The 22,616-nt window shown below is 39.0% G+C and overlaps 1 protein-coding gene and 1 pseudogene across 2 annotated transcripts in view; both read left to right on the top strand.

The window, feature by feature from the left end:
- The window catches only part of LOC129063459 (amphiphysin), a 253,750-nt gene that overhangs the window by 195,858 nt on the left and 35,276 nt on the right, over positions 1 to 22,616 (top strand). For both annotated transcript variants that reach the window (XM_054564564.1, XM_054564563.1), the window contains exons 12-14: positions 16,074 to 16,190; positions 19,590 to 19,613; positions 21,952 to 21,975. In XM_054564564.1, the coding sequence (XP_054420539.1) occupies positions 16,074 to 16,190; positions 19,590 to 19,613; positions 21,952 to 21,975 (165 nt within the window). The remainder of the gene's footprint in view (positions 1 to 16,073; positions 16,191 to 19,589; positions 19,614 to 21,951; positions 21,976 to 22,616) is intronic.
- Positions 6,494 to 7,747, top strand: LOC129062912 (serine/threonine-protein kinase DCLK2-like; annotated as a pseudogene).

Genomic DNA, 22,616 nt, shown 5'->3' with positions numbered 1-22,616 from the left:
GGAGCTCAAACCCTTGTCTAAGATATCATTGGCAAATATGTTTTCCCATACAGTTCATTACCTTTTCATTTTGCTGATGTTTTCTTTAGCTGTGCAGAAGCTTTTGGATTTGATGTAGTCGCATTTGTTTATTCTTTCCTTTATAGATCTTGCCCTAGCAGATTTATCAGTGAAAATATTGCTGCATGGCATATCTGAAATTTCACTGCCTATGTTTTCCTCTAGGACTTTTATGGTGTCACAACTTACAGTTAAGTCTTCTATCCATCTTGAGTTTATTTTTGTATATGGTGTAAGTCGATGGTTGAGTTTCATTTTTTTTTGCATGTAGTTGTCCAGATCTCCCAACACCATTTGTTGAAGAGACTATTTTTACTCCATTTTATGTTCCTGCCCCCTTTGTCAAACATTATTTGGCCATAGAGACATGGGTTTATTTCTGAGCTCTCTATTCTGTTCCATTGATCTGTGTGTCTGTTCTTAAGCTAGTACCAGGCTGTTTTGATTACAGTGGCCTTGTAATATAGTTTGATATCAGGTATTATGATCTCTCCTGCTTTGTTCTTCTTTCTCAAAATTGCTGAGGGTATTCAGGGTCATTTATGGTTGACTCTTCCTTACAGTTAACTCATTTAGTTCACTAATAGACATACAGATATAGCAAATATGTAATGCTTAATAAGCAGTGATCGGTATAATTAAGAGTATCACAAACTCTGCCAAGTCTTGGAAGCAACCTAAATGCCCATCAGTAGATGATTGGATCAAAAAATTATGGTACATATACACAATGGAATACTACGCAGCAGAAAGAAAAAAGAAGTACTAAACTTCGCAACAGCATGGATGGAACTGGAGAGCATCATGCTAAGCGAAATAAGCCAGGGGGCGAAAGACAAATACCATATGATCTCACCTATAAGCGGAACCTAACCAACAATGCAAAGAAGCAAGGCAAATATGACCAGCAACACTGAAAGGAAAAGAAATCAACAGAGACAAGAGGGAAGGGGGGGCAGGGAAAGGGAAGGGAAGGGGAAAGTCAAGGAACATATAGCAAGGACTCATGGACAAAACCAAAGGGGAAGAGCTGAGGGAGGGAAGGTGGGAGGGGGCAAGGGAAAGAGGGGGGGGAAGGCAGAGACAAATGTATTTAAAAAGTAAATAAATTAATTAAAAAAAAATTATCAATAATAAAAAAAAAAACAAACTAAAAAAAAAAAAAAAAAAAAAGAGTATCACAAACTCTGAATAACAATCCCAAATCAACATGAGTTAGCCTAATCTGTGTACAATATAAATGAAAACAAGAGCATTGTTCTAGAATAACCTCAGATTTATGAATAAATTATAAGTTTTCTGAGAATAAAAATAGGAGACACCCCCAACTATTCTGCCTAAATCTTTTCCCAACTGCGATATTACATATTTTGTGCCTTTGATATAACTTTCCTATTTATAAATCAAAAAATTATATTTTTAACATCCAAGCTTATTTCTCTAAGTCCTTCCCATCACTCCTTTTGGGAGTGCCTGCTGTACTGGAAGGCTGGACATCAGCACAGACTTTAAGTCCTATGACCATTGAGATCAAGTTAGCACCATTAGTTGTGCTACTCTTACATCTCTGATTCCCAGTGTAATGCTGCAGCTTGAATTTTTAGCTCAGGAAATCATCCTGTTTTTTTCTAGCTAATCAAACTGAAATAGAGTTTTCAACTTGCAAAATAAGTTTATTTAGTGGCCCTTTTTATCTGTTCAATCTCAACTGAGGCCATCCTGCAATTATACACACACCCAACATTCTCTTTCTGGATACCTGTAACCTGGTTTTAAATACCACCTTGGCTTTCCTTTTCAGTGTAACATATATCTGAACCAGCTACCACTTCTTTAAGTTGATGTTTTTTTCAAGATAAACATGTTAACATTCTTTTAAGAGAAAAAGAATTAGTAAGATGAAAATCAGAAGGAGGAAAAATATACACAGCATTTCAAGCCAAAATTTAGTCACTTTATTGTGCTAGTAGATTACCCACAGCATTACTCTATTCCTGCCACAGGGTTAGCCATGCGTAATAGTTAATTTATCATAGAGCTTTGAAAACATTCTTAAATCACTGTGTTATGTGTCCTCACAAGCTTCCAAGGTTTTCAGACTCTAGAAGCTCTAACAATCCTAGACTGTTTGCATCTTATAATCCATCTCATGACATGAATCCATTTTGAATTTTTATATTTTCAAATGTGGTTTGAGGTATAGGTTAGAGGTATAGTTAGCTTGGTACAGGGAGGCAGACAGGACAAGAGGAAAAGAAGAAAGCGAAAGAATGAACCAGGAAACGACAAGGAGCTCAAGATAAGGAAATATACAAATAAGTGATAGGGAGAGAAGAGTGAGCCACACAACAGAACCAGAACAACTACAAATAGTCACACACCTGAATATGTTATATTCAAGGTCTCTTTCAACTTTTTTTTGACATCAGTCCTGCAGTTTTCTGTTCATTATCTCTATTTCAGAGATGAATAAATCTGCCATCTTTTTGCAACACTATATTGTTCCAGGACAGATATGAAAAGCAGCATACCGGGACTGTGTGTGCCAGCATTTTAACCACCTGAGACATAGCAGATACTAGACTTCTAATAAATGAACAAATGTATTTTTATCCTTAATATTCAGAATGTATGTTCTTGAGCATTTCTCTAGAACTTCTTCAGGTTGTTATACATCACTGATATACTTGGTAAATACCAGATGTAGTGGTAGGGAGGTATTCAATCAAAAGTTTTGGCCATCTGTTCATCCACTTGTCATATCAGAAGCTCATTGTAAGGGTTAGTCCTATCCATTTTCTCTGCTGTCTCTATTCTCATTACTGTCAACTTTTCCACTATAAGTCATAGTGTATGTAAGGACAATGAATTAAAAAACCCATGACATTATACACTAAAAATGACTTACAGTCTACCAACTTGTTCTAGTGAAAAAACAAACAAACAAACAACCCAAGGAAACTGTCCCCTAGAAAATTTAATTTATTGTCAACTTATTAGGACATGGCATGATTGCTTAAATGTAGATAGGCACATAAAGCAAATATGCTCCACCATCTTTTTGCTTGCATTATTTCTGGTGATAAATCTGTTGTTATTCTGTCTTTTTTCTCTGACCACTCTTAGGAATTTCAGTTTCACAGTGACTTTAAGAAATTTAGTTACAATGGGGCCAGGTGTGCTCCATGTGTCCCCTATCCCCCTTGGCCAGTAGCTAGCCCAAGATTGTATTTTTCGTGGTGGGTGGAAGGAATACTTAAAAAGCAAGTTAGCCATGCAAGCATATTTCAAGCCTTGGCTTGCATTGCATTTGATAACATCTGTTAGTCAAAGTATTATACATGGTCAACACCAAGTCAAGGGGTAAGGAAGTAAACTCCACCTATTGTGAGGCCCTGACAAGTTGTACACCTGTACTGGAAGAAGTCCATACCTTAATTGTAAACTTATATGTTCCTAGCAGAAGACACCTCATGAAATGTGGCATAGAGATTATTGTAATTGGTAATATTTCCCAGTGGATATTTTGCCACTGTGGTTTTCATACCATGTCTCCTTTTCAGGAGCACATTCCGGCTCACTTCTTTTAGACTTCTGATGGGAAATAGCACTTAAGATCAAGCTCCCCCAAAGCTTAAGAATGTTGGGACCACATCAGATATATTTTAATTGTGATGCAGGTGTAAGGAGGAAGAAAAATTTGTTTTCTTTTGTTAAGGGAAATTAGATGCCACTGTGTTTCAACATGTAATGATAGAATTGGGAGTGCTTCTCTGCTCTTTTATAAAGGAATACTACATAAACAGTCAAATCCTTTTTGCTCTTTGTTTAATTCTGTCAAATTACTCTTTGATATGAGTGCCAAAAGGCATAAGGGAACAGACTTTGATCCAAGATGTCAGGGGAGTAGTTGGAAACTATACTAACCTCTTCTGAGGACCAAACAGGAATTACAACTAAATTATAGAAAAATCATCCTGAATAAGCAACTGAAGACTAGCTGGAGAGAAGTCTTATAACCAAGGATTTACAGAAGAAAATGCATCACTGCATCGAGACTGATAGAAAGTGCAGAGATGTGAGATGGCTGGCTGGGCCTGCACAAAGGGAGCAGCTGAAGTTCCAGAGGGATACTTTAACTGGGGTGGGTTCCCCCTGAGAAGTGCAGGGTCTAAATACTAGGCTGCCCTCTCTAGCATAAAGAACCAGAACTGGGAGTGACACCAATGTAACATCCTGCTGTGAAAAGCAGTGGGGTCTGTCCACTTGGGAGAGATACCTAGAGATGCAGCAACCCTCTTAAAGGGCTAATACATAAAATTTTGTTTGCAGCCAATTACCCAGGGCTCTGACATTTGCAGGGCAGCAGGAACTACAGCCACATGAGGAGAGTCTGGGTTTGGCGGCTCTGCTGAGAAAGCTGTAGGGTCTGCTGTCAGGATCCCTGTGCTTATTCATTCCCCACACTGCAGAAACCATCTTTCCTGGGCAGAGCACTCCCTTCCATGTGACATCAACCTGGGGGGAAGCAATCGCCCCACCAACAGGAACCCCTCATGGCCCACCCTATGGAGCTTAAACTCTGCCGAGGAGTTCAGCTAGAGGCTCTTTCAGTGATTAAGCCTAACCAGCAGCTTGCCGATGGAGGCAGATCTCTGGGTGCTTTGAGACTTCAGCTGACCAATCCCTGGACCTGGTGCTGGCAAAAAGTCAGACCTGGTGCACAGATTGGCCTCTTAGCAAACAACCTAGCATAGCAGAGGGAGCCACAAGCTCTGAATTGCTGATAGCTCCAAACAGTTGGCCAAGGGTCAGTCACAGGTAGCATCTGACATAGGTCTGAACTAGTGTCTGTGCAAATCTACTGAATATATAGAAACAAACACACAGAGGCTACCAAAATGGAAGACAAAAAAACAAGCCGCTAATGAAAGAACAACAAAATTCTTCAAGAGAAGAGCTAAATGAAATGGAGGCAAGCAATTTAGCAGATATAGAGTTCAAAGTAATGGTTATAAGGATGCTTAACAGCATGAAAAAGATATAGGAGCCATAAAAAAGGATCAGTCAGAAATAAAGAGTGCAACTATTTGAAATAAATAATATACTGGAAGCAATAAACAGTAGGTTAGATGAATCAGAGGATTGAGTCAGTGATTTGGAAAACATGGTAGAAGAATATACCCAATCAGAACAGCAAAAAGAAAAAAGGGTTTTTAAAAACTGAGTATAGTATAAGAGACCTATAGGACAAGATGAAATATAACAACATCCACATCATAGGGATACCAGAACGAAAAGGGAGAAAGGGATTGAGAAACTTTTTGAAGAAATAACAACTGAAAAATTCCCAAACCTGGTAAAGGAAAGAGACATACAAGTACAGGAAGTGCAGAGAGTCCCAAACAAGATGGGCCCAAAGAGTCCCACACCAAGAAACCGTAATTAAAATGGCAAAGTTTAAAGACAAGGAGAGAATCGTAAAAGCTGCAAAGGAAAGATGTTAGTTACCTACAAGGGAGCTCCCATAAGAGTGTCATCTGATTCTCAAAAGAAACGTTTCTTTCCAGAAGCATTGGTGTGAAATATTAAAAGTGATGGAAAGCGAAGAACTACAACCAAGGCTACTTTACCCAGCATGGCTATCATTTAATATTGAAAGAGAAATAGCTTCCCAGACAAGAAAAAGCTACAGGATTTTGTTACCCCCAAACCAGTATTACTACAAATGGCAAAGGGCTTACTTTAAGAAGAAGAGAAAGAAAAAAGAGGGAAAAACCAGAGGAACATACCTAAAAAATAAAATGACAATAAATATGTTTCTATCATTAATCATTTTAAAAGTAAATGTCTTGGCCCAGCTGGTGGGCGCTGCCCCTCAGGCAGGGCCTGGGGAGGAGCGCAGGCCCTGCTCAGCAGCCTGGGCCCTGGGGCTGGGTGCGCCGCCCCCACAACACTTGTCACCACTCCCAGGCTCCCAGCCCCTTGTTTCCCCGTCCTCCCACCCTCCCTCCTTCCCCCCTCCGCTGCCCCTGCAGTGCTCAGGGTGCTTTGTGTGCCCGTGGAGCCTGGGCAGCCCAACCTCGCGGCTCTCAGCCAGCTCCCAAGCAGGAGTTGTGGGGCGTGACTGTGGAGGAGGTGCTTATGGAAGGGGGGCGTGGGGCTCCCCAGAGGGCGGGACTGAGCGAGCCAGCAGCGTTGGATAATGAGCTGGGCCCCTTAACGCTGTGGCCATTTAATGGGGGAACATGAGTGGACCAGCAGCTCCTAGGCTCTACCTGCGAACAGAGGGCCAGATGCCAGAGCCAGGTGTCCTGGCGCTGTAAGGCCCCGCAGGGCCAGGCGTCTCTGAGCTGGTACTTGCATTGTCACTGGGCTACGTGCAAGTGTTGGCAGGGACGGTTTTCTGCGGAGAGCCCGTGGAGCAGCCTTGATGGCCAGTACCAGGAGCACTGAGCCGGAACACTTTGAGGAACGGGACAAAAGGCTGTGGCCGGGGTCGTGGAGAGGGGCACCCAGCTCCTCTGGGGGCAGCAGCAGCTCGGGTCCCAAGGGGAACGGTTCATCTCTACTCCAGCTTCTACTGCACGTGGACCCTGCAGGCCCTGAACTCGGAGAAGGCCAAGAAGGCGCGCTTTTATGGAATGGGAACTGCTACTTAAAGGGCCTGGTGTTTGCCATCTACAGCGACTGCTTCCGGTCCTTCAATGCACTGCTCATGGAGCTCTTCCTCTCCCTGTCAGACAATGAACTGGCTCCAGGGTTTCCACATCATCTACACCATTGTCAGCAGCAGGAAGGTCACCAGCTTGGATGAGCTGCTGGAAGGTGAGAGCTAACATTCGTGTGTCAAATGAACCATTTCGTAAAGTTGATTACACCAAAAATATTAATCCAAACTGGTCTGTGAACAAGGGTGGGACAACCCACACCTTGGCAGCTCCCTCCTTGGTGAAAAGTGAAGTGAAGGAAAGTAAAGATTTCATCAAACTCAAGTTAGTGACTGTGATTCAAAAGTGGTGTGAAGGCTATAAAAGCCATGTGAATCCTTCAGAATAAAAAGACTGCTCATTCCTTTGAACAAGTCTTAACAGATATCACCGAAGCCAATCAAGAGGCTCTGCACAATGGAGAAAGAAGGTTACTTGCCTGCAAAACTTTTTTGGTGATGATGATGTTTTTATTGCATGTGGACCTGAAAAATTCCATTACGCCCAAGATGACTTTGTCCTGGATCACAGTAAATGTCGTGTCTTGAAGTCACCTTATTCTTGCTCCTCAGCTAAGTATTCTGGATCCAAAGACTTGGGCTCTCTCAACGCAGCAAATCACCAGCCTCAGTTAACGGAACTTCAAGCAGCCAGCTGTCCACTCCTAAATCTACGAAATCCTCTAGTTCCTCTCCAGCTAGCCCAGGAAGTTTCAGAGGACTAAAGATTTCTGCACATGGCAGATCTTCTTGCAACATAAATGGTGGACCTGAACTTGATTGTTGGACAAGTCCTGAAGGAGTGAATGGAAACAGGTGCTCTGAATCATTGACTCTTATTGAGAAATATAAGATTGGAAAGGTTATTGGTGATAGCAGTTTTGGAGTAGTGAGTCTGTGGACAGGTCCACTGGGAAGGAGTTTGCCCTGAAGATCATAGACAAAGCCAAGTGTTGTGGAAAGATACAGTCCACATAACTGCTTTGTAAAAGAAACTGCAGACCTTGGGAAGCTGTTTATATTGCTGAAGGCATTGAAGTCAAAGTTTGACAGGGCCATGACGGGGGTAGACCTCTGATAATAGTGGCGGGGACACTATGAAGCTTCTTCCCCCCGTCCCTGCTATTTTTCAGAAACTATAATCCTAAACAGTAAATTGATTTGATCTTGGTTTTCACTATCAAAAAACGTAAGTTCTTGCCTCTGGGAGATGTGTGTTTCAAAATAAAACCCAGCAACACACAAAAGGTACGTCTAGAGCCATGAGGAGTCTGAGACTTCACCCCACTTTCAGACTGACAAGGTAGCCTCCCTGCTTCACAGCTGCTGGCAGAAGACACAGCTTCCTGGGTCAGAGACCCCCCAAAAAAGTGATTACTCGTGGCACATCAGGTGTCATAAGCTCCATGTTTGTGTTGGTTCCCCCCAACTACTGGGTCCCATAGGAGAGGAGGCTGAGGGGCCCCCCTCGATGTTGTGCACACAGTTGGCTCTGTGCCCCAGCAGGAGATCCCCAGGCATAGGAAACCCCCCATTTTGTGAAGGCAGCTAGTAAACCTAACCAACCCTTGCCCCAGAATAGAACATTATTTTTGTTCTCATGGTCAGGAAATAAATCTGCCCTCTGCCCCTGAGGGAGACCCTGTCTATATTCCAAGGATGTTTACTGTACAGGCATCCTTGAAGAGATAGTTTGTAACAAAAGCTGTGCAGAGGCACCGGGACGACTTGTCACCCCAGCCATACTAACCTTTGTCTTCTGTCCCACACTTAAGGTAGATCTGGGCATGCTGCTAGGCTACTGATACTTTTAAAAAATAATTTTTATTAGATTTGTTGGGGTGACATTGGTTAATAGGATCATATAGGTTTCAAGTGTACATTTCTGTAACATCATCTGTATATTGTACTGTGTGCCTGCCACCTAAAGTCAGACCATCCAGTGTTTCAACTGTGTTTGAAAAGAAACATATGTATATATGTATGTGTGTCTGTATGTGTGTATGTATGTGTGTGTATTTTATAAAGTGATGACAAAGACCTTTTTAGATTCTGGTAGCCTAGCAGTTAGTGCAGGCTGTGGAACTCACTCCAGCACTGAGGCCATGTGGCTGCCGAGGTCTTGAAATGTGGCTAGTCTGAATTGAATATACTATAAGCAAAGAAATACATAACAGATTTGAAGACTTAGTACTAAAAAAAAAGTATGTAAGGTACGTCATTATTATCTTTTGTATTTGATTACATGTTGAAATGATAATATTCTTGATATATTGGATTAAATAATATTAATTTTACCTGCTTTATGTATTTTTTAATGTGGCTTTTAGAAAATTTAGATTGAATATGTGGATCATAATTATAATCCTGTTGAATAATGCTGCTGTAGAGTTGCATTATATAAAGTTTAATCCTTGCTGTGCCTCTTTTTCTGTGTGACCTCGGAAAAATTACTTAACTCCTCCGTACGTCTGTTTCTCTTTAAAAAGCGTGGTTGTTATTAGTACCTTAGACAAGATTATTGTGAAGATTGATTGAATTAAGACATAGAAACTATGTGGAAAAGTACCAGTATATCATAAGAATATAATGCATTAACTGTTAACAATATTAATATGTTTGAGGAACTGAGAATTTATAATTAGGAAGATTTTATGTGATGGTAATGATTTTATATTCATGGAATTCCTAAACTGGTCTTCATCGGGCATTTAAAAATGTGTATATTTTTAACAGAAAACTTAAAGTACAGGGTCCTGCAGAAGTAATGCCTGCTTGAGTATGGTTGGCAGGGTAATAATATGGGTGTAATAATTCATAGTTTTAATTTGAACATTTTACCTAAAATGTCATATGGTGTGCTTGAGTGTGATATTGTTATGTTGCAGAATTAAATGCTTATGATTTTGTAATAAAAAGTAAATGTCCTAAATGCTGCAATCAAAAGACATAGGGTACCTGAATGGATTAGAAAACAAGTCCCATATAAATGCTGCCTTCCAGAGATCCACCTCAGAATGAAAGATACACCCACACCAAAAGTAAAGGGATGGAAAAAGATATTTCATGCAAATGAAAGAAAAAAATACTGGAGTAGCAATTCTTATATCTGACAAAATAGGCTTCAAAACAAAGGCTACAGTAAGAGACAAAGAAAGACACCACACTACATAATGATAAAGGGAATAATCTAACAAGAGGTTATATCTCTAATAAACGTTTATGCACCCATCATAGGAGCACCTAAATATGTAAAGCAAACCTTGACAGACATAAAGGGAGAGACTGACAGAAATACAGTGATAGGGATTTTAACACCCCATTGACTTCAATGGATAGACTATCCAGACAGAAAATCATCAAGGAGATGGCAGCCTTATATGATACACTAGATAAAATGGATTTAATTTATATCTTCAAAGAATTTTGCTGAAAAGCAGCAGAGTATAGTTTTTCAAGTGCACATTTATGTTTTCTAGGATAGACCACATGTTAGCACACAAAACAAGTCTCAGTAAATTTAAGAAGATTGAAATCATATCATGTATCTTCTCTGAACATAATGCTATAAAACTAAAAATCAGTCACAAAAAAATGAAAAAATACACAAAGGCAATGAAGCTAAATAGCATGTTATTAAACAATGATTGGGTTAACAATGAGATCCAGGAAGAAATAAGATACCTTGAAATAAATGAAAATGAGAGCACAACAACCCAAAATCTGTGGGGCATGGGAAGAGCACTCTGAGGGAAATTCAAAGCATTACAGGCCTATCTCAAGAAACAAGATAAGACTTAAACAATGTAACTTTATCCCTGAAGGAACTTGGAAAAAAAGAACAAACAAAGCCCAAAATGATTAGGAGAAAGGGAAGAATAAGGATCAGAGGAGAAATAAATGAAATAGAGTCTAAAAAAACAATACCAAAAATCAGTGAGTCCATGAGGTGGTTCTTTGAGAGGTTGAATAAGATTGACATACCTTTAATAGACTCATCAAAAAGAAAAGGGAGGAGCCCCAAAGAAATGAAATCAGATATGAAAAAGGAGAAATAACAAGTGACACCAAAGATACACAAACTATTTTAAGAAAATATTAGAACAACTATATGCCAACATTGAACAATATGGATAAAATGCATGAATTCCTATAAATATACAATCTCCCAAAACTGTATCAGGAAGAATCAGAGAATCAGAATAGGTGGAATACAAATAGTGAAATTGAAGCAGTAATAAAAAAACTCCCAACAAACAAAAGCCCAGGAGCTTTGTTATGCTTAAGATATGAATTACTAAATTTTGGGAAAAACTAATCCCTCTCATTCTTAAACTATTCCAAAAAGTTCGAGAGGAGGGAAGAATCCCAAACTCATTTTATAAGGCCAGCATTATCTATTTCCAAAATCAGATAAAGACAATACAGAAAAAGAAAATTAGAGACCAATATCTCTGATGAACATAGGTGTTAAAATCTTCAACAAAAAATTAGCAAACCAAATACAGCAATACATCAAAGAGATCATACACCATGATCAAGTGGGATTTATTCCAGTTATGCAAGTTTGGTACAATATTCACAAATCAATGAATGTGATACCACTTTAAAAAATGAAGGATAAAACCAGGTGATTATATCAATCGATGCAGGAAAAGCATATGATAAAACCCAGCACCTATTTATGATAAAAACTCTCAGCAAGTTTGGAGCAGAGGAAACATACCTCAATATATCAAAGGCTTTATATGACAAGCCCACTGCCAGCATCATACTCAATGGGCAAAAACTGCAAGTGTTCCCCCTAAGAGGAGAAACAAGACAGGGATATCTGCTTTCACCACTCTTATTACACATAGTACTGTTAAGTCCTAGCCACAGCAGTCAGACAAAAAGAAGAAATAAAAGGCATCCAAATTGAAAAGGAAGAAGTCAAACTATCTTTATTTGCAGATGGCATGATACCATATAGAGAGAACCCTAAGAATTCCAACAAGAATCTACTAGAACTGATAAATGAATTCAGTAAAATAGCAGATACAGAATTAATATCCAGAGATCAGTTGCAGTAATGAACTACCAGAAGTGGAAATAAAGAAAAGAATCCCATTCACAATTGCTTCAAAAAGAAAAAAATACCTAGCAGTAAATTTAACCAACAATGTAAATGGCCTATACTAAGAAAATTATAAGATGCTGAAGATGGAAATTGGAGAAGATAAAAAGAAGTGGAAACATATACCATGTTCATGGACAAGAAGAATTAACATCACTAAAATGTCCATATTTCACAAATATTTATGTAGAACCACAAAAGGCTCTAAATAACAACAGTTATCCTGAGAAAGAACAAAAAAATTGAAGAAATTACGCTACCTAACTACACTGTAAGTCCATAGTAATCAAAACAGCATGGTACTGATATAAAAACAGACATATAGATCTGTGGAACAGAATAGAGAGCCCATGCTTTTATAGTCAATTAATATTTGACAAAAGAGGCAAAAGCATACAATGGGCAAAAATAGTTTATTCAGTAAATGGTGTTGGAAAAATAAGACAGATACATTCAGAAAATGAAACTAGACCACCTTGTTATACCACACACAAGAATAAATTCAAGACCCATGGACATGGACAACAGAGTGGGAATTGACTGTGGGAGTGGGGAGTGGGGGAAGGATGGCTGGAGGGGGGTAAAGGGGTAAAAATTGAGACAACTGTAATCGAATAAACATGATTTATAATTTAAAAAGAGTAAAAGTAAATCTTGGAAAAGAAGAATAAATTCAAAATGGTTTAAAGAATTAAATGTTAGAGTCAAAAACCCTAAAAATCCTAGCAAAAAAAAATGTCAGTAAAAGTTTGGACATTGCTTGTACCAATTAATTTTTTCTGCTATATCTCCACGGGCAATGGAAACAAAAGAAAAAACATACAAATGGGACATCAAATGCAAAAGTTTTTGCACAGCAAAGGAAACCATCAACAAAATGAAAAGACAACCCACTGAGTGGGAGAACATACTTGCAGATACATCTGTTGAGGGATTAATATCCAAAATTTATAAAGAACTTATAAAAATCAACACACACACACACACACACACACAAAACCCAGCAGAAGACCTGAATAGAGACATCACCAAAGAGGACATAGATGGCCAACAGACATATGAAAAGATGCTCAGCATCACTAATTATTAGAGAAATGCAAATTAAAACTGCAATAAGCTATCACCTCACACCTTGTCAGAATGGCTTTCATCAGTAAATCAATAAACAAGTGCTGGAGAGGATGTGGACGGAGAGGATGTGGACAGAAAGGAACCCTTTTGTACCGTTGTTGGGAGTGCAGATATTTGCAGCTACTGTGGAAATAGTATGAGATACCACAAAAATTAAAAATGGAACTGCATAATGACCCAGCAATTCCAGTCCTGGGAATTTATCTGAAGAATCCCAAAACACTAATTCAAAAGAGTACATGCATCACTTTGTCATTGCAGCGTTATTTATAATAACCCAGATTTGGAAGCAGCCCAAGTGTCCATCAGTAAGTGGGTAGATGAAACAGCTGTGGTACATTTACACAATAGGATACTACTTGGCAAAAAACACGCAAAATTTTACCCTTTGTGACAGCATAGATGGACCTGGAGAGAATTATAAAAGTGAAATAAGTCTGTCAGAGAAAGGCAAGTACCATATGCCTTCACTCATGTGGAATCTAAAGAACAAACTGAACTAACAAGCAAAAGAGAGACTCAAAGATAGAGAGCAGGTTGACAGTTATGGGGGAGGCGAAGTTGCGGGGAGAGGAAGGATTGGGCAAAAATAAAAAGGAACTCATGGACATGACAGGGTGGAGGTAGAGTAGGTTCTAGGAGGGATAAATAGTGATGGAAAAAAATACAATGAAACACGAACTAAAAAAAATACACTAAAAACCATGAAAAATATTTGAACCAGTTTAGAAACAAAGACACTATTTAAGATACTCATTCTTAAATGAGAATAATGGTACACCATAAAAAAAGATAAATATCTTTTATTTTTTTTAAAAAAAACTGCTGCATGTTTTAAAGGCAACTAAACTGGTATTATGGGTGTCTGATGACAGTACTTTTACACAAATGTACGTAATTACTAACGTTAACTAATATCCATTTTGAGTATATATATTATGTACAATGTACTTATTGTCTTTATATTACTCATGGTAATCTTACTAGGTATTATTGGTCTCATTTTATGCATGAAGAAATGGAGGCTCAGTGATGCTGAATTAATTGTCCAGAGAGAGACAACTGGCAAGTGTCAGAATTGGACTGCACACCCAGATGTATCTCAGTCAAAGGTTCCACATAGCCATTATAGTCAAATGCCTGTTTGCTCCCATGAACTCTACATTCCCGTTTGAGCTTCCTTAAGAGGACCCTTTAGGCTCATGAAGGACTGATGGACGTATTGGTGCTACCTGAATTTTTATGGAGGACTCGCAAAACATTGAGAATTCCTCCGCAGGTCGTGAGGGTCCCTGTTTGAGAGATGTGGGACCAGATCCTGGCGGCAGCCTGGAAGAGCACGGGAGTCACCGGCATCTGAGTGCTGCCCCGCCTCAGCTGCCTGCAGCTGGAGGACCCAGGGCGGTAGATAACCTCGTTCAGCCCCGGCTACTTACCTCCAAATGGGAAAATGACGTCAGTGCTCCTTGAGTTTTTTGCAAGGATTAGACAAGCCATGGAAATCACAGTTTGGGGGATACAATAAAGTAGTTCTTTAAAGACAATAATAGTGTTGTTATCATTAGACTGCAACAAAGTGTTTTAACTTGGGCTAATGTTCATATGTATGAAGTTATTAGAACAGTGCCTAGCACATTAAAGTGTAATATGTGTTTTCAAAATTGAAAAATATAATTTGCACCAATATTAAAGTTGGTAAAAATCAAAACTCATGCTGACTTTGAATGGTGGCCAAGGGAATCAGTTGACAGTTTTGTGATAGTAACTTAAAGAAAGGGGGATCTTAGAAGAGCATTATCCTTGTGAAATTTAAAAAATATATCTGATGAGTAATCATGCTGCAAAACAAATCAAAATCAACATCATGATGTAAGCAGGTTTCATACTACAGTAAATGTAGATATACTAAAAATGATATTATCTCTTATGCTCTGAACTTTGCATATGTTTCTAAATTAAAAATGTTTTCATGTTTATGACCAATATTAATTAAAATAACTCATTTTCATTAAATTTTTTTCTAAACATCTGTGTTTTTATATATAACACTTAATCCATTATTTGTGACCTTTTAGTTTTATGACAACAGATGGTCAAAATTGAAGCTTATATTAAATATCAAGCACACATAATGTGAATTGTGTAAACTGACTCCAGTTCCCTTCACCGTGGTAGAGTTTATGAGATTTATTTCAGCTCTGCTTCTTACTGTGTAACCTGAGCCTGGTTAGGCCAACTTCAAGCCCACATTGTTTTTCCTGTCTCATGACCATATTAAGTGAACAAATGTTACTGTTTACTATTATAATTATTTGGCTATTATCATGGTAAAACATTTGTTCTGTTTCATAATGGACTCACCCTACCCTCTTTCTAATCCAGGAGTGTAACTAAACAGGGGTGGGAGCTCATTTTGCAGTGAATGTTGGAGGCCATTATTCTCTTCCTCCCTATCTCCCCTTCACTCTCCATCCCTCATACACACAAGGTGAGAAAAACAATATTGTGGATGAGGAATGGATAACATGAGAACTAACTCCAGGGCCAAGGTGCCTTTGGGGGGATGAGGAAGACAGAATGTGGTCACAGTGGACAAGGATCCCTTCCTTTAGCAGTGAATTACTATAATGAGTTGACACTTCAACCCATGTTATCCATCTGGTCATTGGTAATTCTTGATCTGAGATCTCTGAATAGCCAAAAAGGAGATTCCTTAGACCTTGGTGGCTTTAGGATAGATCTCTCAGACATTCTCTTTGTTGGCTCACTTAGAGCTGGACAAAGGATAGGCACTGGAACCTGGGCCTCGTTCCTGGGCGTCTTAGGTCATGCTCCGCCAGAGTTGGTTATTTCCCGTCTCATCTCATTTGGCTGGTGACTCTGAGAGCACATGGATGAGCTACCAAAATGGTAAACTGCCAAAGCTTGCTTTTGGGATATCGACTGATATTAGAGGTTTACATGGGTTATATGATGAAGTCTTGTCAGAGTCAAGCTGGGCGTGTGTTTTTTGTTTTGTTTTGTTTTGTTTTGTTTTGTTTTGTTTTGTTTGAACAGAATGAAGTCCCTGAGGTGAAGAAAGAAGAGACTTTGTTGGATCTGGACTTTGACCCATTCAAGCCTGAGGTAGCCTCTGCAGGTTCTGCTGGAGTGACCCAGTCCCCCATGTCTCAGGTAACGAGTCATTTTGATGATGTTTGGAGATGATGTTTCATAAATTTTAATAAGTCAATAAGGCACAGATGCATTTCAGTGACCCTTCTCCCTTTCAGATGACTACCTACTTTTCTTTTTAGTTGACAAATATTTTCTAATGGAAAGGAAGGGTAAAAAGAGAACCTTATCAATATCAATGATTCTAGAGCTCCCCCTACCATTAGCTTTCTCTATCCATAGAGCTGGAATAACCAAGCATTCCCGTTTGCCCAGGAATCACCTATCTTAGAGCAATTGTTAAGAGTACCTCCTTTTTGTACTCAAAAGTATCCAGGTTTTGATGATATACTTTATGGCTTCCCTAAATAAAGTTCTCTCTGGACTTTGAGTTTATTCTTCTCGTTGCTTTCTCTACTTTCCTCCCTCATACTTTGCAAATTAGGGCATGTTTGAAATAACCATGAGATTATGACCCAAGAGAACTGTTTAACAGTCTGAAAGTTTTGAATTTGGTGATGTTCTCCACATTGCAGACACTTCCTCAGGGGATCTTGATTATGTCCTGATGTAAAGTTGGCCTTGCTTAGTCAAACTCATCCTTACTCATACCTTCTCACTATCAGATTTTTCCCATTTCAATAGTTGCTGTGCTAGCATCTCCATCAGAGGGTCACTGGTGGTGGGTGCTGTTATGATCTGTGGATGATTCCTGTGAAATGCAGTTACTTTATAATTGTCTATGTTTATAAAAGAAGTTCACTTAAAATATGGATAAACAGAAATTGTTTATATCAGTATTTTTGGTGTGGTCCAAGCCTCACGCTTTAATTTGGGCAAATCCATGGATGCTAGAAATTACTTTAAAGTAATTAAGGATGATTTATTGTAAAACTAAGGAATTGAGACCCAGCTCAATTTCCTGGTCTTAAAGCTTTCTTTATACCTTATAGTACACAAACCACTGGGGAACAGACTGCTCAATGTCTACCTCAATAAATAAAGCTTATTTTTAATCCATGCTTTGGTCCAGATAATAGGGTTTCTAAGGGCCTCCTTGTTATATGGGAACAATAAATATCTAAGATGTCAATAAAGCAGGAAATCAAGTGGATCAGACACTATCCTTAAAGGTATTTTGCAAAGGTGGGCCTCTTAACATTTCAGAAATTTCTACTAATTTTCTTTTCAGGGAATCATATGTATGAGAATATTAAAGGTTCCAAGAAGTCCTGTAATTAAAAGAAAAACTTGTTTAGATTTGTTAACTTATAATTTCCCAAATATATTTGACCAGCAAACTAAGTTTTAGTGAAATTTTCTTAACATTCATTGGAATGCTTCTAAAACATACTTTTGTAAGTGCTAACATGGTAACTGTCAGTATGTTTGACAGTTCTGCCTTGGTGGCCAAGAAAATCAGAAAGAGGGAGTACATTAAGGATACGTGCTTCTCAGAGTTCTCATAGCGCAGGTAGCCAGCAGAAGTTATGGATTCCCTCAGCCTTACTTTCCACCATTCATTACTTTAGAGTGGGAAGGAAAAGCTCAGCAGTGATCACACTTGATCAGTGGGTGAGATTCCACAGTATTTCTGTCTGCAAGTTTGAATCAAGAGAGAAACCTTCTTTATTATCAATTCTTGAGTAAATTAATCCATAAATCATGGAATTTTGTGTGGCAATAGGACCAAGATTCTTTCAGAATTTTTTTCAAAAAGAGACCTTGGTTAAGTCTTGGTTCTGAAGAGAACACATTACTGTAGTTGGGAAATTTGCCTGTGCCACTGAATTTTTTTTAGGCCGAGTAATAAACTGCTCTAGCTTTGCAGTGGCCATAAGTGAGTCACTGCACCGTGGAGTTGGCCTGCGATCCAGTTCTAATTATATCTCTTCCCTTTTGTTAAGACATCTTAGGCTGAAATAACAAAAAGAACAAAGCTGTTCTTTTCCCTCCCCTTCTCTCATCTTCAAAGTGGTCTCCCTGACCCACCACCTGATCGCATGTTTTAGGCTGATGTTCTTGCTGCCAGCAGAACAGCTCACCTTGTGATCTCTGCTGTGTGCACAGGAGCTTTCATGAAGCCAAGACCTGATAAACACAGTTGTTCAATTGCTGCCTTCCTTGGGAGAAAGTACTGTGGCTGTTTGCATTACACAGGCATATGATTACACAGGCATGTGTAGCAGCTTTTAGGAGCTGTGATTCTTAAGGCCCTAGGAAGCAAGAAAACAAATCAACTGGGTGATCAGAAAATGTCTATTAAATGATAGGAGTCCATGTCCCAATACCTGCGGTTTTCAGTGGAGCTGCTCTGCTCTCTGTCATAGTCATCCTAGAAGTAGATGCTAACCCCCGAGACCGAGCAGGCTGCGCAGGGATGCAGGGTGTGTGGGCAGCGCAGTGAGAGCAGGCCCAGAGCAAGCGGCGGGGCTTGGTCAGAACCCCAGGGCCCAGGGTCTGGGGTGCAGAATCCAGATGAGACATCTGTAGTCACATCTGGAAACTGTCAGATTCTTGAGATGGAAGTGCCAGATTCCCTTTCTTGCTGCTTTTATTTTAGTGATTCAAAACAAGTTCGAAAATACATGGGAAGTAAAAGAATATGGCTTAGCAGTAGTTCTCAATCACTGAGGACATAAGAAAAAGAGGTCTCTTCCCATTTTTCCCACCACACAGGGCAAGTCATTTTTGAACATTTGGATTTAACCCCTGGATCAATAAGTTTTATATTAAAAATCCAATAGTAAACATAATTCATTCATATGGTTTAGTGGGGTCCTACTAATTTTCATGATTATTAATTAATTATGTTATGTAATTCAACCTATTGAAAAACTATTTTTCCGGGAGTCGTTTGTCATCAATTGGGTCATAATGCATCCTTTACAGTTTGATGTGGGGAAGATAGGAAATGGCACTAGCAATGATTAGAATCTGCACGTTTCCTCAAAGATGTGATAAACTCATATCTGGACTCTTTGTTTAGTTCATTTAAGTGTGTGTGTGTGTGTGTGTGTGTTAATGTAAACCATTCATTATGTCATAGATATGGTTTCCTACTTGTATGTCAAAGGCACATTGATTAGACCTCTGCTATCCAATATGGTAGCACTAGCCACATTTAGCTTTTTAAATTCAAATTAAATTTCAAATTCAAATAAAAAAAACTGTGTAAAATGAAAAATTGGGTTCTGTTACACTAGCACATTTCTAGTTCTCAAAGGCCACACGTGACTAATGGCTACCATATTGGAAAACACAGGTAGGGACATTTTTATCACCAAGGAAAATTCTGTTGAATAGCGCTCTACTACATATTTTGAAATGCTTATTATTTTATTTCAGGAACTTTTCTCATCTCAGTAATTTTTACATGCTTGGGATTTGTGTACTTACAGTATTTTTATTTGTTTTCAGACATTGCCCTGGGACCTATGGACGGTAAGGATACTAAGAACTCTATATTTCAATGTATCAGTGTGCTTAGAAATTTAGAAACCTTGTTTTATTTTATTTCATCTGTGATGGAAAGAAGGCCCAAACACTTTTAATGGCAACATATCCCCTAGAGTAATGGTCAGCTCCCCTGATGGTTCCAAGCATTATTACCAGCACTTAGCAGTGATGGTGAGGAAAAGTGTCCATGCGCCAGACTCCGGGATGGGCAAGAATTGGATGTGCCCCTAATGCTTCTTCCTGTGATTATTGGTGGCTCGAAGTAATGTTGCAGGGAAGGACATACACATTTGTTATTGCTAACAATATAAGAAAACTATAAATGAAAAAATGTAAGGGATTGGCTATTCTGTACAGGGATGTATTTTCACTGAAGCATAATCAATTAGAATTTGAGCTTTAGAGCCAGACAGCCCTGCATCTGACGCCAGATTCTATTTCTTAGAACAATATTATTTAAGCAATTTCTAAAAGTCTTTCAGTCACAGTTTCTCTCATGTGTAAAATAAGGATAACCATACCTACTGCAGAGGGTTACGTGAGCCTTAAGTGAGAGAGTATTTATATTTGTAGAGTATTTAGCCCAATGCCTGGTATGTATCGATAGAAGGGAGAAGCGCAAGGCGGAGAGCTTCCAGAACTGAGAGCTGGGGAAGAGACACAATCAGAGCTTTGTGGTGGCAGCACCTGTGGTGTGAAATGAGCACAGAGGCTGCACCGTGTGGAGCCTCACAGCCCTGGGGGAGAGCCTTTGTCTACCCTGGTTAGACCAGCCCTGGTCGTGTGGTCGTAAGAACTCCGCTTGAGCCTTAGGTTTTCTTTCTTTAGTGACACAGGAACAGGAAAGTTTGGATGACCTAGCTATTCATGAGCCTGTGGTCTTCTGAAGTGGCATTGCTACTTTTTCCCTTCAAAGAAAAACGGGACTGTCCCCTCCGCTGCCCAGGAACAGGGTCATACTCTGCTACATCAGATCCTTGGAGCATCTTGGAAAGCTCTCAAGAGCTAAAAGAATGTTGATTGAAAACATCTTTAATAGTGATCTGGTTTGGCTTCTGTATTCTCAAAGAGGGATGCCTGGATTAGTGTTCAAGACATTGGATTTCTAGCCTCAAATTTGTGTTTGTATTCTTGGAGATTAAGAGGACAATGTTATTTTTTTTTTTGTTACACCAATAATTATACATTTAGTTGAAGCTACACCACATTTTTCTTCCCTTGGCTGAAAAGTATATGGTGAGAATAAATGTATCATAATGAGCATTGACTATTTTAGAGGACAAACTTGCTGGGAATGGTAACAGTGACAATATTGTGAAGCAATAATTCCCTGGACATAATTACTTCATGTCTTGATCCTCTCAGCTCCCCAATGTTGATTCTTTGTGTCCCGACAAAGCTTCTAGCACTGGGGTAGAACTTGAGGAGAAGCTTCTAGGCAGCCAGAGTGGTTAGTATCAGACCATCCTCCATCCAAAATCCATCTCAGAGACAGAACCAAGTGCAGAGTGTGTTTGGGAAGGTTTTCTCTGATACTGTGTCAGAGCAGATGGTACTGGGTGCCAGTGCTTGATGCTGCCCTCACGCTCTCATGCTTGCTTATTTATTTGAAAATTTGCATTTCAGAGTCTGCTAAAACAACAGTCATGTAATAGCCATAAAAATGTTGTTGTTACTAGAAAATAACAGAAGCTTTGTGTCAGTTGTATAGTCTTAAGAGTATTGGGACGGAACTCATTCCTATCACAAAATAAGTTATTGGATCTCAAACCAGTGCAAACAACAGCTTATAGCAGAATATTGACTCTGGACAACAGGGGATTTTAATGTGCAAGCAATTTTTTCCCTTGTGATTTTTTTTCAATCAGTCCTTTTTATTTTAGGATGAAATATTAATCAAGACAGACTACATTCTGGGCCATAAAACACATTTATGTATTTAAAAGAATAGAAGCCATAACATTTAGACCATAATGGAATTGAACTAGAAATAGATTAACAGAAGGATAGGTGGAAAATGCCAAAATATTTGGAGATTATGCAGCACACTCCCAAGTAACACATAGGTCAAAGAAGAAATATGAGGAATTTTAACATATTTTGAACTACATGAGAATAAAAATGTAGCTTATCAAAATTGTGAGATGAAGCAAAAACAGTGCTTAGAGATTAATTTAAAATTTGACAATGTATATTGCAAGAAGAAAATGTAGAATCATTAATCTAAACTTTTACCTTAGGAAACTAGAAATAGAAGAGCAGTTAAATTCAAAGCTTGCCTACAATTTATTATTATTATTATTATTTTTTTTTACTCATACAGACAAACACTGATTTGGTACAGCCGGTAGGTAAATATCCAGAAAATTCTGGATTTTTTTGTATGTAATATGCATTTTATACATATTATCTTAAATGAGCTTATTTTTTTCCCCATGGCATTGTGAGTCACAGATTTAACCTTAAGCCATTTATTTGATTTAACTACTCTCTAGTTTTTGTATAACTGGTACTACCCTACTGCAAAGCCTTGTGTTTCTCATCAACTATTACCATGATCTATTTCAACTTATGTTTTTTTTTTCCTTTCCTGTTCTGCATACTCTAAAGACTGACTCTTCAAAAAGTGTTTCCCTGTGTAACCTGATTATGGAGGAAACTCCAGACAGTGGGTTGGCCGAAGAAATTCAAAGATGTCAAATTGATCTAGGTGCATTTATTTGGGGCCCTGATGCTAGTACAGAGAGTGTCAGCCAGGAAACTACCCACGATGGGTCTCAGGAAGCCTCTGCATGTGTCTCTGAAGCAGAGCAAGACGTGGGATTATCCACTGGGAAGTTTCCTCCTACTGATGGGCACAGACAGGCTGAGCAGGTCGTGGGGCCAGCCCCTCCATGTGGAAATGAACAGCTGTCCCCAAAGCCTGTGCCTGTGGCTGAATTTACCATTGCTGCTTGCATGGAGGTGGGGCAGCCTTATGACTCATCT

Source organism: Pteronotus mesoamericanus, unplaced genomic scaffold (assembly GCF_021234165.1).
Source record: "Pteronotus mesoamericanus isolate MK-2021 breed Mesoamerican mustached bat unplaced genomic scaffold, CSHL_Meso_final scaffold_85, whole genome shotgun sequence".
Taxonomy (NCBI): Eukaryota; Metazoa; Chordata; class Mammalia; order Chiroptera; family Mormoopidae; genus Pteronotus; species Pteronotus mesoamericanus.
The sequence above is the reverse complement of the archived record's forward strand: the minus strand, read 5'-3'. Positions and strand labels throughout refer to the sequence as shown.